Genomic DNA, 15,854 nt, shown 5'->3' with positions numbered 1-15,854 from the left:
TCTTTACCAGGTGATTCTATCCCACCCACATCTATTCATTTACTTGGCCCTGATGCCTCACGATAACAAGTCTATTTTACCTCTATCCCCCAAATGTCTTTGCAAATACTCAATAGATAAAATGCATGAAGTTCTAATTCTAGATGTTTGCTTTGATGCATGAGCATAATGCAATCACTCTATTCCTAACAATGATTTTATTATGATATATTTTCTTCTTGTTCTAATAGAAGTTATCCTCTCCCGAGCGTCTAACCCCTAAAACTAATGCATGCATATCTTCTTTAAATCTTATTTAGAAGTTACCCTCTCCTGAGCATCTAACCCCTAACAGAATATAAAGATGAGTATACAAGATAAAAACAGAAAAGAAAAACATGGTATTGCACTGATAAATAGTGAAGAGTACATCATACATCGCATTGGCTTCTAGGCCTGCCAGGCCCTAACTAAGGGTTTAGCCATGATCATTGAGGGTTTTACAACGAGAAGAGGTGAAAGAAAGAAAGAGAGGGAGTAAATGAAACCCCTAGGAGAGGGGGTTCTGTCGTGGTCTCTTATTTCCTTTGGACTGACTCTCTATTTATAGCTGTTGAAGTGGGCTTTGGGCCTTCGTAGGTGCTCTCAGCGCGACACCCCCTCGCTCAGCGCATGTAGATCGCGCGCTTAGCGCGCATGTTACAGGCTTAACGCGTGCTTCTGTTGGATCGCGAGCTTAGCGCGTATTGGGCTAGGTCTGCTTCAGATTTTCTTCTTTTCTTCAATTTTTCTGGCCTTTTTGCTTGTTACACCTCTAGTTTTTATATCTGCAGCCAAAATTCAACAAAACATTAATTCTTTAATATTTAAGCGCGAATAACTGCTAAATAATTATTTTTAAAGACAATTTTGCCTTATTTTCTATTATCAAAATACAATTATTTAGCAGTTATCATCCACCGTAAATCACATGAAACACTTCTCCTCCGTAGAAGCCGTCTTAAAAAAATTTGGAGACCAAATTGAACTATTTAGAAAACTTTTTAGACCAAATTGATAATTAAGCCTTTTATTTTCATAGAAAGCTAAAAAATCACATAGGCCTAATTTACAACCCTTTGTTTTGTTACATGCCAAATTTTAAGTTCAAACACTATATTTCAATTGATATATAAAAGAAAGAATAATTTAATTAAATAAACTAATATGGTTTAAAATATTTTTTTTTATGAAACTCACGCCCATAGCATCAACGTCCAACGCCAGAGCCCGAGAAGGCAAAGCAGCCTCTAAAACTTGCAAAGCCACATTCAACTAATTTCTTAACTTAACAAGAATATTTGTGGTGCATAAAATATGTACTCACTGAGGACAAGTGCACCTTACACAGTAACAATAGTGGATTGGAAAGTTCAGATATCGTACCCTAGAGACTAATTGTGTTCTCGAACACTCTAAATCGCATAAACTAAACAATTTTGGGTTTTTAACATGAGTTTAGGGTTTGTTGTGATTGTGTTCAACAAAATAAACTAAAGATAGACAATAACTTCAAGAAAGAGATATATATGAGAGATAAAGACTCAGATTGTGATTTCGCATGCATCATCCCCCTTAATTCCTAATTCAATTTAGATATCTTAATTATCAAATTATTGTCTAATACCTCTTGATTTAATTGTTAGCCTATGGTTAAAGTCTCGGAATTCTTTCCCCCTTAAATTAATCATGCATTAGTCATTTGGGATTCAATTTAGGGTTAATGATGAATTTCAGGGAAGTTTATACATAGGAAGTTCGTACCACCATTTGGTCATGCAAGTTTTATGAACTTTATCATTCTACATGTCAATTAATTGTAAGAAGATGGCCATTAACATGCAATTGACTAAAAATCAAAGTGACCAATTTCAATATAAAAATATAAAGTAGAAGAAAGACACAATCATTTGAATAACATTGAAGAACTTTATTAAAAATAGGAATTAGAGTTCACGGTGCAGCTATATCACAATCTGAGGCTTAAGGGTTTTAGCCAACTAGTATTACAGAAAAGCTAAATAACCTACAATCATGCATTGAAAGTAAAAGAGATAAAAACCCTTACAATTTAAGACCTAAGCTTTGTTAGTGAAATTCCCTCTCTCCAAAGCTCTCAAAAAGTGTAAAATATACAAAAATTAGGTTAAAAAGTGTTTCTTAAGGCTATTTATACTAATAAAGACTTGTCAATCAAGAAAGGCACATAACAGTCATGGTAAATTTACCATGGTCATGATAAAAAACATTGATGTTGAGTGCTTTGGGGCATTATGGATCTTTCACGACACTTATGAATTGATCACGATTGTTACCGACCAATAAGCACTGATATTTAGGGCAGTGGTGATCTTATCATGGGCCTTGTGATCACCACGGCTATGGTAGAGTGCAGAGTCTTCAATTTCTTCATGGATTTATGTTGATTCCAACTCTCTCACTTGACCGAATATTTGTACTTCCTACCCATAAAACTAGAGCCCAAACTTGAATTCTGCCAAAAAAAGTACATGAAAATGACACAAAAACTAACATAAAATGTCACTCAAAATACGTTTTATCAACCACCCCACACTTAAAGTTTGTTTATCCTCAAGCAATTACTATAATTTAGATACCAACACACTTTCTATGAAATCAAGAAACTAGCCACCTCATTTTATTGTGAACAGAAAAAGAAAGAATTGACAGGAACAACCAACCACATTCAGAAGATATATCCCACAAAATTCCATTTGGCTTTCATTGCCTACCAACATGTTCAGTTCTACAGTGAGCAACGGGTCACTCATCTCACTACTCTCAATGTTTTGGGAAAAGAGATAAAGCACTCATATCATGGCTCGAGACCTTGCATTTTAGTTTACTTATCAATCAACTCAACTTAAGAAAAATTATAGTATGCATGAAAGTGAGGCATCTCTAGGTATTCAAAGGGGACAATTATTATTCTCTACACTTACATATCCAAAATTGATTCTTTTGGGAACCAAGCTTCTCCTTTTGCTTACTCACAAAATTTTTCAGTATATTTTTTTGAAGGTCTTTTTGGTTGCCTTATTTTTCTCTTTTAGATTTTTTTTTTGCAAAAGGAGAAGCTTCATAGAAGAAATCATTGCTCCACCAAAACCAATATTCAGAGATGTCCCCTTATTTTTCAAGTCACCAAGTAGTAAGCACTAAACTTTTAACACAATTGGATAACAAAGAAAATATCAGTTTAGCTTAAAGGGGACAACTAGAGGATACATTTAAGCAAACAATTTGGGTTTAGAAACAAAGCCTACAAATTGTCTCAATTAGTTCAATACACTTAGGAAATTTACTCAAGGATATGTATCTCAAGATAAACCAAATGCATAACAACTCTAATGGACATACATCACACATAATGAGATTAAGCTCAAAAGCTAATGCAAGTGATTTATGTAACACCCTTTATTAAAATAACAACTCATACTAAATGAATATAAAATCTCAAAATTATATTAGTTCGAAAATACCTCAAGTATAATAAATAAAGTCAAATAAATAAGTCTTTACATAAGAAAATATTTTGTAATAGTAAATATTTTTTATTTTTAAAAAAATATACGGATTAAATAATTTGTATGATTTATATCAAAATTAATTGTAACAAAATTTATTATTTAAATTTAGATGTACATTAAATATACATTAGAAATTTTGGTGTTATGTATAATATTATTTATTTTGTAACGTAATTGACTCATTAGCTCAGTTGGTTAGAGTGTTGTGCTAATAACTTGGAAGTCACAAATTTGAGTCTTGTTTGTGCCACTATTTTAAAATTAATTCATAACAAATACTTTTTTTTATAAAAAAAACGTAAGACACTCTTCCGTAAGATCTTACGAAAAAAGCATGAAAGGCAAAATTGAAAAAAAGGGGAAATGCTGGGTGCACCAGCAATACTACTGGGTGCACCTAGCAAACACCCTATTGATTTTGCTCTGCAAACTGGCTTGTTACTATTTGCCACCTTAGCATTCAGCAGTAAGGAAGGGAATGAGAAGATAATGATTGCTATGTTCCCATGCTTGAGGAAGTGGAACCAAAGTGTAGCGTAAAATTCAGCTTAGCTACCACCAGCAGTAAATGGGAGATTTCAGTCGTTATCATTTACCAGCAACTTAGTGTACTTTTGATATGTTATGAAATGTAAATATTTTCGAAAAGCACACATTCCACCAATCCGGCAATTAATAACCATCTTTTAAATTAAAATTAAACACCGAAGTTATAGATATTGATGGTTTTTGGATAACGTGTGTTGTGATGCTAAAGCTAAACCATTTCACCTTTACTAGTTTAATGCTAAACCAAGGACCATATGAAATTGGCTTGTCCTCATACAAATAGAATATTTAGTTACGTACAATTTGTTTCCCTTAGCCTAATTTATTTAACTAAGACATTTGTTTGCAAAGTCCTTAGTAGGGTTCATTTTCTTTTGCCTTCTATAGTAGTAGGGATTAAACATTATCACTTACAAAGGAAATACCCTTAATAGTGAAAACTCTTTAGACACTACTCCAATGGCGAGGCCTATCCTAAATTCTAGTATTGTCTAATACCCAAAGAAGCTCAACAATTAGAATATTTAGTAAATCGTATTAGTTTATAATAACAAAAAATTCCCAAAAAAACTCTACGACAAAATTTTTGCACTGCAGAGTACATGCAAAGAATTGTCCAGATTTATACTATAGACAGGTCCATGTGTCATGTGTATATCACATGTATACGTACAGCCATCGCATGCAAGAATTTATCTAGAAGTGGAACTAGAATTGCTTCTTTCTTCTCCTATTGGATTGCTTAAATGACATCATGATTTCATTGATTTGTACTCATTTGTTTCTTTATTAGCTCATCAATGTGTTAAAGGAAACTCTTGTCTTCCTTAAACCTTATTTTTGGGTAAAGACAGAAGTCATATCCGGTATTGTTCGTGAAATGTTGTCACTTTACAATGATTGAGAAGAAAAAAAATTATATTCATTAGTCTGCGCATATAATAATATTTCCAATAACAAAAAACGTGGCTTAAGTTCAGTGCTTCTTGAAATGAAAATTCATCAATCATTCAATTATATAGTAGGTGGCTTCTATGTGTTTAAAATTTATCTTGTGTTCTATAATATGTTGTCAGACTTATTAACCGGGAAGAAACGTGTCAGTAATATATTCTTTAATATACAATTTTTAATTATAGATTCAAATTTAATAAAAATTACAGAATCATAAAAAAGACTCAGTAATAATAAGAAGTCACAAAAATTTGTAATTTTGAATAAATTTCACTCCATAATAAGGTGTATTTTTTTTATAATATATATATATATATATATATATTATATTATATTATATTAGAGAGTGTATTATTAGTTTTTCTCAAATTGCAAATTTTCCTCCTTTAATTCGATTCAAAACTACTCCAAGGATGATGATTCCAAGGGGTGTATTGTAAAATTCATGAATACAATATTCTCATTTAATATTTTCATCTTTATGCTGCCTTTCGTCCTTGACAAGACACAGCTCAGCTTTACTTTTTGCTGGAATAAGGTAGAACGTTTTATTCGAAGTTCTTATAAAAACTCCAAAATTAATTTTGCTGCTGTTGCCTTTGCACCTAAATAATGAACCGATTTTTTTTTTATTTATAAAAAAAGCTCGCAATACACGTGATAATGATGGCGTACTACATTCGATCTCACTACTGGAAACTTGCAAGGAAAATAATCCACTTCAACATCCATTACAAAAAAGCAAAAAATAATTATTTCATACTTATCTATCCCAATCAAGATCAGCATCATATATTTATGAAAGAGAACGTAGGAATCAAGTTTATAAAATAAAAAGTGCTATACTTGACGAAGCCTGGCGCAAAACACATATCACATCTGACATCACTAAATGAGGAAGTCCATCAATTTTAGGTTCTAAAGACAGAGACATATGTAATACAATTTAAAAAATAAAAGAGGGGGAAAAAAGGTAAAGTCTGAAGGATCAAATGACTAGTTCATTCTTGAACCCAAAGCTTACATTACCCACCTCTGCCATCCTTGTCTTTTAAGCAAAAACTAACACCAAATGCAAATACTATCCCCACTGACACTAAAACTTCTTTCTCATCATTCATGAATTTTGCTTCTTCATTCAATTTTTTATCCAGGAACCTCCTCAGTAGTCTCTAAGTTCGATCTATACTGAAGGGTACCTTCAAATCAAATGGGTTCATTCCAGACACCAATTGGAATGAGAAGTTCAACATTGCTAGAGACTTCATGTGGATTCCTGTTACAGGAACTCCAGGCAAGAGGCTTATTTATTTCATACTTTATATATGTCTTTTGATAACTCCTGTTAGATTTTTTTTCTTCTTTCTAATCTTCAATGAATTTAGATAATATGGGATGAAGTTGGAGAAGATAAGTTTGAAAGGGAGAAAGTTCTGTTAGATTTGGAGCAAGAGTGCCTTGAGGTTTACAGAAGAAAAGTTGACAGAGCTAATATATCTAGAGCTCGGCTGCATCAGGAATTGGCCGAGGCTGAGGCCGAATTTACCCACCTTCTTTTGTCCCTTGGTGAACGATCTCTACCTGGCCGGGTACTTATTCCTTTTAGTCATCTCCAGTTATTAGTTAATTGATCAGAACTAAGAACAATGATAAGCAAATACAATCTTATTTCATATATCAAATGTAAACATGTGCCAATTATAAATTATTGATTGAATAACATTTATGCTTTCAGTTACATCTCATTGTTTGAATTTGACACAATCTTCAACTATGAGATAATTGTGAAAAAAATATTACAAAATAGATCAGCGAAGCTTTAGCAACCAATACAACTTTGCAAGAGAATCTTCTAATGTGACTTCAATGATAAAATTTATGCTTCAACAACATCATGAATCAGTGTAGACTCTAGACTGATGACAATACTAACTGAACAGCCAGAGAAAAGGGCAGGTTCACTAAAAGAGCAGCTAGATTCAATCACTCCAGCACTTCGGGAAATGCGCTTGAGGAAAGAAGAGAGGTTAAACCAGTTCCGAACTGTACAAGGTCAAATTCAAAAAATTTCTGCAGAAATTGCAGGTAACTCAGACAATGAACCCTCAACCATTGTTGTAAATGAGAATGATCTTTCACTAAAAAGACTCGAGGAATATCAGAATGAGTTGCATAGACTTTACAATGAGAAGGTACCTAGAAGCCATTTATGTTTTTTACCCCATCATTTAGGGGATAGTATTCTTCAAACTTGCAACATTTTCATATTATTTCTTGTGATTTCATCTGTAGAATGGAAGACTTCAGCAAGTAGAGAAATACATCGACATAATACACAGCTTGTCCACAATATTGGGAAAGGATTCTTCAGCAATCATCATGGAAGTTCATCCAAGCTTAAATGATTTGTGTGGAATAACAAAAAATATAAGTGACACCATCTTAGATAAACTCAATATCACAGTGGAGTCTCTTTTAGAAGAAAAACAAACTCGGCTAGACAAGGTAAAATAATACTATTGTTTTTTTGGTCTATATAAAAATTGTTAAATTTGAAAAGCCAGTCAGAACACACTTCCTCTACTTTCTAAGGAATTATCCCAGTTATTAAAGGAACTTAAACATGTCATTTAGCTATAATAATTATAACAGGCATAAATAAAAGACACCTGGGCTACAAAATTTTAAAACTTTTCATTATAAAACTTCTGATATATTAAAGGAGTACTAACCTGTTGGGAGGCTAGTGTAAAATAAATACTTCAGGAAGCTTCAAGTAATGAGTATTTTTCCCTTCACTTTTTTGCTTTCCATTTTATAAATTTGTCATATTCTTGATAAATTTTGCAGCTTCATCATTTAGGCAAAGCACTGTCAAATCTATGGAATCTTATGGACACATCATACAGTGAGCGACAATCTTTTTCCCATGTAATCAATTTGTTGTCACTCTCATCTGCAGAAGTAACAGATCCGGGAAGTCTTACTCTAGAAATAGTCCAGCAGGTAGGTATCTAACTTAAATGATCCATAGAAAATATCGGAAACTCAAATATTTAAAAAGTCTACAACTTTTTACAAGACTGAAGCTGAAGTAAAGAGACTGGATCAACTAAAAGCAAGCAAGATGAAGGAGCTATTCCAGAAGAAGCAGGAGGAACTGGAATTGATATGCAAGAAATCACATGTGGAGATTCCTTCAAGGGAAGAGATGAACAATATAATTAACCTCATAAACTCAGGTGAATCTAACAAATGTGTGTGTATTCAATTTCAAAAAATGTACGTGTTTATTTACTTTAAAAGACCAGCCTAGGAATTGACTTACATCTACAACAGGGGAGATTGATCATTCTGATCTCCTCCTGAGCATGGATGAACAGATATCAAGAGCAAAAGAAGAGGCTTCTAGCAGGAAGGCTATCATGGAGAAAGTGGAGAAGTGGATGCTAGCATGTGATGAGGAGCACTGGCTAGAAGAATATAGCAGGGTTAGAATTTTCATTTAAATTAATATTCATAAATAGGTTTAAAGGGTGATTGTATCTATTGTATTGTATGTTTCACTATCCAAGTGTGCTATATCAGGATGAGAATCGATACTCAGTCAGTAGAGGAGCTCACAAAAACTTGAGACGTGCCGAACGTGCCCGTATAATGGTCAGCAGAATGCCAGGTACACACACACACATGATGAAAACAGATAATTTGGACCAATTGGCAGCAAACACATAGTGATTACAAACAATGGTTTCTATTTCCAGCTTTGGTAGATTTGCTAATAAAAATGACTAGGAGTTGGGAAGAAGAAAGAAATAAAGTTTTCTTGTATGATCAGGTAACACATCTTACACTCTGCAAAACTTGGAATCCAGAATAACTGGTATAGTAGAAAGTACATGCTTATAAAGTGTACCAAGATTTAAGAAAAAGTCCAAATAATTCTTAAAAGGGAATAAGTGGGATTTTAAAAAGTGGTGTAGCCAAAGTTAAATCACTCAACCACTATGCAATAAACATTTTGGTATAGTATGCATAGAAGCAATAATGAAACTCTAGTTTCCTCTACTATAAAACATGCCACATTGCAAACTCAGTAAATCAAGTAATGCCATAAACCATCCATAGATAATTTTTCAAAAATACAGTAACACAGTTACACACCTACACCTCAGCACCTCATATAATAAAAACCTTAAGAATTCCAGAGGCAAATCATGTTATACACTTCTAGACTTCTACCATTATTTAAATGGCTTCAGAAATCTTACAGTGTCAATTTCTTTTTTCACGACTCATTTCTTTATTCATCTTTAATAGTATGGTAGTGTGGTTTGTTAAGTTAATAACAGCAAGCAAAAATGATATCTATGTAGGTACCTCTAATGGCCATATTGGAAGAATATAACATCCTAAGGCGAGAAAAGGAGGAGGATACTAAAAGACAGCAGGTGAGTATTTTGTAGTACAATGACAGACAGCTTCATACATCAGTTTGAAGCAAACATTAAATTCTTATTCATATTTCGTTGTTTGTGAAAAGACTCTTGCTATTTGAATTGTTATACACTAATACCTTATTCGTAACCCTTTTCTTATGTTTGGTTTTCAGCCATGGGAAAAAAAGAGAATTCAAAGCCAAGTAGTTGAGCGAGATAATACTTATGCGTCAAGACCTGGCACCAGCAGTAGGCGTCTTCCTAGTAGAAGCTTGAATGGAGCTCTAGACAGTTCTGTGGTCCTGAACAGAAGGCTTTCTATGGGAATCCAACAGCTGGGATCCAACAGCATAAATTCAGGAAATCACGGCATGTCCTTCATTAAAGATGGAAGGAATGTCCTAAGAAAAAAGATTTATGGCGAACCCACCTTCACTTCTCCTACAAGAGACGGGGCATCTTCTGCGGTGTCAATACGTTCTATACGGTTTTCCCCTTAAATTTCTTTATTAGAAACCTAGATTTTGTCTGAAACTGCTTCAGAAAGCTTGCTTTCCAAGAAAACTGTTGTGGAATAGCAAGAGAATAAGCATGGAGATTTTTATGTACTCATGTTCCTAATCTTAAGTTGCCCAAATGGATGAGCTCGTACTTGATGTCAACTGCAAACAGATTAAGTTCTTGACTCATTGTTTAATTTGCAATTTTGCATCATGAATCCCTGTTTCAGTGCCAGAATTACATGATGCATTTCTTGATCTACATGTACTATAATCACAAACCTAATCTTACAAATTTGAATGATTATAGATGTGTTTGTATTCACCTTGCAGCAAATTGGACACAAATTCACTGAGACAAAGTTTCCAGTTCAACATGTATTGGAAAGTAGAATTGGACCAAAACAAACAAACACTGTATAATCTTAGCCAACTTCAAATGAGCAAACCAAAGCAAAGTTACTATGTCAATAACCAAACGATCAAAATAAATAAATAGAGTACCGGGGGAATATGGACCATAATAGAATATGCGAATAACTAATTAGAATCCCATATTTTCGCTAATGCATTGTTAGATGTTATCTCAGATTCAGATCGGATACAAAATCTCAAACGCAGGTGTATAAACAAACAAAACCTAAGACTCATCTACGGGTACTGGCGATTGGGCTTGGTCTTGGTCTGGATTTTCAGGCGGTTGAGCTTGAGCTGGATTTTCAGGTGGTTGGGCTTGGGCTGGGTCGTCAAGTTCTGGTTTCCGGAAAAATAGATCGATGCGGCGAGTACCACGGGGAGGAGGATCCAATTTGGGCCGACCGGCAGGCTGAGTGGGCCTATCGGGCTTGGTGGGCTGAGATGGCGGCGGAAGCTCATCGAGGAGAAAATCCCTGGTTGGCTGGTGCCTCTTCACGGCCTCTCTTATATGTTCCAGATTCACGGTCTTCCGTTTCTTTTCAATCGCAACCTGCGCCGATTTTTCAGCCAGGAATTGGAGGAATAATTCCGTGGAGCGCGACACCAGAAACAACGCTTCTGAGCTCACCCTCTTCACGTCTTTGTCCAGCGCCATAATCTTCTTCACCCGACCCTTCGGGAATTCCAGTTGTATCGATACTCCGCTTTCTTCTTCCTCCGCCATAACCATTACAATTTTCTTTTCTGAGTTTCCTTTCTTTATGGTTCGGTAGGGTTTTCAAATTGGCGGGAGCGACAAAAGACCCGGGGACATTATCGTCATATTAGGTCAACCCTTCCCGCCAAACATAAAATAGAATACAGCGTAAATAGTCAAATTGATTAAATTATCTACAAAATAATAATTAATTATGTAAATAATTTAATATTAAATTGATATTTAAATTGATTATAAAAATATAATTTATTTAAATTGATTTTCAAATATTATAAATTTGTATTTTATATTTTTCATATCTTTCGTGGACCCATTGGTTGCATTAAATTAAACTTTTAGGATGAGTTTTTATTATTTATCCTAAAAAAAAAACATGAAGTGGGCCGTACTGGGCTTTTTCAAATTTGAGCCCAGGCCCAACAGGTCAAGTCTTACCCCTGTTTAGTTTAGTGGAGCGGTTTGCGTCTGCAGGAGGTGCAGTTGCAGAGTTTAACGTTTGGCCATCACAGAAGGGGGAATGGAGTTTTCTCAAGATGATTTTGATCGGTTACTGTTATTCGAGCACACGCGAAAGAGCGCTGAAGCAAACTACGCAGAGAATCCTCTAGACGCTGATGTACGTATCGTTCTTCATCTTCATTCTATGAGTTACTTTGCTCATACCGCAGGTGTGCTGTTTCCGAATTTGTGAGGTTTATGTTGGAAGTTATGTATGTAATGTATAATTGTTGCCAATATTGTTTTTTCTGTTATTAGTCTTTGTCCCATTACAACATTGAAATTTGGAAGGACAAAACTTATACAACACCATTGTCATCGAATTGGGGTTTCATCTCGGTAGTGCACATAATAAAGGTTTGCGTTACTGGATTATGTGGATTATCGAGGTGAAACTCTAATTCTTGTTGGAAAACAACACAACTAGTATAAGAGACTGTATCTAAGTTTTCTCTAAATTGGAAATGCGGTTTATTGGAGTTATGAGTTTTGTAACCTTGTAGTTTAGAAAATAGCTTAGGTTCATTTTACTTGCAGAAGTTGGTAAAACATAAGTATGTTTCAATATGTATATCTCCATGCAGAATCTGACCAAGTGGGGGGGAGCTTTGATCGAGTTGTCATCGTTCCAAGCTCCTAAGGATGCCAAGGCGATGATTGATGGTATATCACGTGTTAAATTGAGCAAAATTTAAAAGTGAATTTCTGTTTTCGAGAAGGTAAGGGCGAGTTACTGTGATTGATTTTGGGATTTGGTGGGAACCAACCAACTAAACAGATGCCCTTTCAAAGCTGGAGGAGGCTTTGCTGATCAATCCAACTAAGCATGACACTCTTTGGTGCTTGGGAAATGCAAACACGTCTTATGCTTTTCTAATCCCTGATATCACTGAGGCAAAGGGTTATTTTGACAAGGCACTTGATTATTTCCAGAAAGCTGTGGATGAGGTAATGTATTTGCTCTGTTCGTTCCTCTTCGTGTATTATTACAACCGTGCTTGTAAATCTACGAATTACTTAGTGTTGGATTCTGAAATTGTAGGATCCTGAGAATGACCTCTATAGAAAGTCCTTGCAAGTTGCCATTAAGGTAATGGAATTGCTATGGCCATTGTATCAATATTATTTGTGCACTTGATTTTATTCTAATGTTTAAAATTTTGCTGAAGAAAGAACCGGCTAAAACTGCCTTGTCTACTCTTGTTTTAGCTGAAAAATATTAGTGTTTTCATGGTTGATGGGAACACAACTTGCTGAGATATATATAGTGTAAACTAGTTCACTATCCGTGTCAGTGTTTCTGCTGTTCACTACAGGGTCTATCTATGTGGTTTTAATGTTTTATATTGACTGATTTATATGCTATTTAAGATTAAGTAAGTCAAAACAAGATAAATTATTTGGCATGTTTAGTCTATAAATCTCAACGGCTGCTATACCGTATATTTCAGGTTTTTTACAGTTAATGTGTTAAACTATAGAGAAAAGGGTTAATTAATATTAAAGCAATTGAAATTGGATTGGAGAGAGCAAATGTACTTTATAACTTGGTGTGCATCAAAACAGAATACATAGTTTTTGTCACTGTGCCACTGGTGAACTCTTAACTGTGTTCTTATCATTCAAAATTGTTTAAAAATTTAATAAACAATAGTAATAATAAAATTCAATTGTTGCTTAAAAATAAGCCCCAAAAAAACAAGAGAGAGAGAGAGAGAGAGGGAGGGATTGTCTTTTGAGGCATGATGCATACAAATCAACCAATTAAGAGAAAGAAAAGCCATGCAGACAGAGCCTCAAATATCCTCTCAAATTTTGGGTAACCATTTTAAAATGGGAATATATTAGGGGTGCAATTTGATAATGTTTTCATCATTCCATGGGGATAATTAGACGTCTAAACTTAATCTATATTTTCAAAAGCTAATTTTCAAAATATATATATATATATATATATATATATATATATATCTGATTATTTTCCTAAAAGAAAATTGATTTCAAGTTTCAACTCCATTTATTTTTTGTAAATTTTTAGTTATTGTCGTGATACTCTCCAAGTACATAAAGCCTTGTGTTTTCTTGTGGATGGTTGTGATTTCACATTTCACAACCTCAATTCACATGCTCAATAAATAAATCTTACTGGTAGAGCAACTTTAGTATTCTTTGATTTCTTTCCATATGCATTCAGGGCAACTGCTTTCTAGAGTCCTTATTTTTTCTGTTAACCTTATATATAAATAACTTGTGCACCATTGTATCTTTTCCACTTTGATGAGTTGCTGTTAACCATGTTTCATAGGCCCCAGAACTACACATGGAGATCCATAAAAATGGGCTTGGTCTGATGAGTAATGCGGGATCCTCTGCTACTTCAAAAGAAAAGGTTGTATATATTGAAATTTCATTGCATTTAATTAAATTTTAGTCACGTACTTACAAATACTAATTGATCACTATAAATCAACTTCAATCTGCTATGTCAAGTTAACAGAAGTCGCTTCTTGATGATTTTAAAATGCTCAAAGCAGCATGAAGTTCTTGTTCTGTAGATACAGCCTTGTTTAGGGCCATTATGCCTCGAATTTTGTGGGTACAAAGCTTCTTATGTTAGCATGTCATTAGAAATTGCATCTTCGACAAATTTTTTATGGTTAATGTGAACTGTGAAGTAATGCAAACAACACACCACCATGTATATTAAAAAAGTCTTTATTGCCTCTTCATTTGGAATAGCATTTGGCACGCGTTTGTGTTGTGTTGGAGTTGATTCATTTTTTTGTCTTAGGATTTTGCTAATATTTTACCTTGGGATACACTACCTTGCCTATGACATTTCTATCTGTAAAGCTTGTTTGCATTTTGAGTTAACTGTAGATATAATTTAATTATATCTAAATAAATGATTTAGATTGATGTCAATTTAAACTGATTTAGTAATTTATTTGCATTTGTTTTTCTGCTTGTTTGCCTTATATTGTTTGATGACTGCAGGTTTCTATCAAAGTACTGCCACACTATGGTTGGCTCTTTGGCTGCCTATGATATGGCAGTAAAAATTGATTTTTGTAGTTGCTAACTAGGTTTGTATTGGCCAACTTTGTATTCTCATTAATTATTTTCCTTCTGTTACTCGGATCATATGTACTGAGGCTGACCTGCTAAATGTTGATGATGTAGATAACAAGCTATTCTGTCCTTTTAACTACTCGTCTTATATTTCTAGCTTGCCATATTTTTGGACGTTGAAAAATGATGAAAGTAGCCTTATGGGATTAAGTTGTTTGAAAAATTTACTCGTGATTATTTTGTATGAGATTATATGTATTCAATAATCTATAACGAAGAATATTATTTTTTATAATTGATGCATGTCTACTTTAGTCTATTTATAGAATAATTTGCCATTGTTTGGCTCATTTCAGGAATCTAAAAGGCAGAAGAGCAATGACTTTAAGTATGACATATTTGGATGGATTATTCTTGCAGTGGGTATAGTAGCATGGGTGGGAATGGCCAAATCTAACATTCCCCCGCCACCTCCAAGATAAACATATTTCTTTGATGAATCATTACCAAATTATTGGTGATTAGTTATTCACTTTAGATTGGAAGTTGTGAACTAGGTATTGCACATGTGGTTGGTTTCTACTTACTGAGTTCATTTATCATTTACAGTTTACCGTAAAAAAGATTGGTTTTAAGAATTAGCATTTTTAACATATGTTGCCCACTATTTGTAGCCTTACTGGTTTTAAGAATTAGTTTTTTTGCAACTTTAGTAAAAATAAATAAATCATCTCGCAACATCATCTTATAATACTGTCTTACTTTTTTTGTACGATAAATATTCAATATGTTTTATATTTCAATATATTAAATATTTCTTTTGTTTATTCATAGAGTAATAACAAAAATTAGGAAAATTTGTTAGAGGATGTATATAACATCACTCATAATTAAAAATAAATTATCTAGTAGTTATTGCATGTGTATCTTTTAAACTCAAATTAAATTTAAAATTATAAATAAGTAAAGAGATAATATTTGATCAACCAGAAAAAAACACCAATTTCAACAAGGTTTTGTAATGTGATTATTTATGGGAATGGTAATAGAGTGAGATGAAAATAAACACTGGTCACATGCTTATAACCCATCAACACTGATGTCTAATACCATTATGTTATCCGTGGTCCCAATAAAT

At 33.8% G+C, this 15,854-nt stretch overlaps 3 protein-coding genes across 5 annotated transcripts; 2 read left to right on the top strand and 1 right to left on the bottom strand.

Moving 5' to 3' along the window:
• The first annotated feature begins 5,956 nt into the window (after window positions 1-5,956).
• LOC114394727 (65-kDa microtubule-associated protein 8-like) lies at window positions 5,957-10,269 on the top strand. Its single transcript, XM_028356403.1, has 11 exons — window positions 5,957-6,366; window positions 6,458-6,661; window positions 7,013-7,264; window positions 7,365-7,577; window positions 7,923-8,078; window positions 8,155-8,314; window positions 8,412-8,563; window positions 8,661-8,748; window positions 8,837-8,910; window positions 9,449-9,523; window positions 9,685-10,269. The coding sequence occupies exons 1-11, from the start codon at window positions 6,283-6,285 to the stop codon at window positions 10,009-10,011; spliced, it is 1,785 nt and encodes a 594-aa protein (XP_028212204.1). The 5' UTR covers window positions 5,957-6,282; the 3' UTR covers window positions 10,012-10,269.
• Window positions 10,270-10,451: 182 nt separating this feature from the next.
• On the bottom strand, window positions 10,452-11,227 carry LOC114394728 (dr1-associated corepressor-like). The gene has a single exon (XM_028356405.1). The coding sequence runs from the start codon at window positions 11,156-11,158 to the stop codon at window positions 10,652-10,654; it is 507 nt and encodes a 168-aa protein (XP_028212206.1). The 5' UTR covers window positions 11,159-11,227; the 3' UTR covers window positions 10,452-10,651.
• A 374-nt stretch (window positions 11,228-11,601) lies between these two features.
• LOC114395493 (mitochondrial import receptor subunit TOM20-like) lies at window positions 11,602-15,454 on the top strand. 3 transcript variants are annotated; one of them, XM_028357287.1, is made up of 7 exons: window positions 11,602-11,762; window positions 12,229-12,307; window positions 12,423-12,592; window positions 12,687-12,734; window positions 13,950-14,033; window positions 14,642-14,730; window positions 15,073-15,454. In XM_028357287.1, the coding sequence occupies exons 1-6, from the start codon at window positions 11,664-11,666 to the stop codon at window positions 14,690-14,692; spliced, it is 531 nt and encodes a 176-aa protein (XP_028213088.1). In that variant the 5' UTR covers window positions 11,602-11,663; the 3' UTR covers window positions 14,693-14,730; window positions 15,073-15,454. The 3 variants fall into 3 exon arrangements, with proteins under 3 accessions (XP_028213088.1, XP_028213087.1, XP_028213089.1); XM_028357286.1 differs by lacking the exon at window positions 14,642-14,730 and having other exon boundaries at window positions 11,604-11,762; XM_028357288.1 differs by lacking the exons at window positions 11,602-11,762; window positions 14,642-14,730 and adding an exon at window positions 11,796-11,814.
• Window positions 15,455-15,854: the final 400 nt, after the last annotated feature.

Source organism: Glycine soja, chromosome 18 (assembly GCF_004193775.1).
Source record: "Glycine soja cultivar W05 chromosome 18, ASM419377v2, whole genome shotgun sequence".
Lineage (NCBI taxonomy): Eukaryota > Viridiplantae > Streptophyta > Magnoliopsida > Fabales > Fabaceae > Glycine > Glycine soja.
This window is presented reverse-complemented; position numbering and strand designations above follow the sequence as displayed.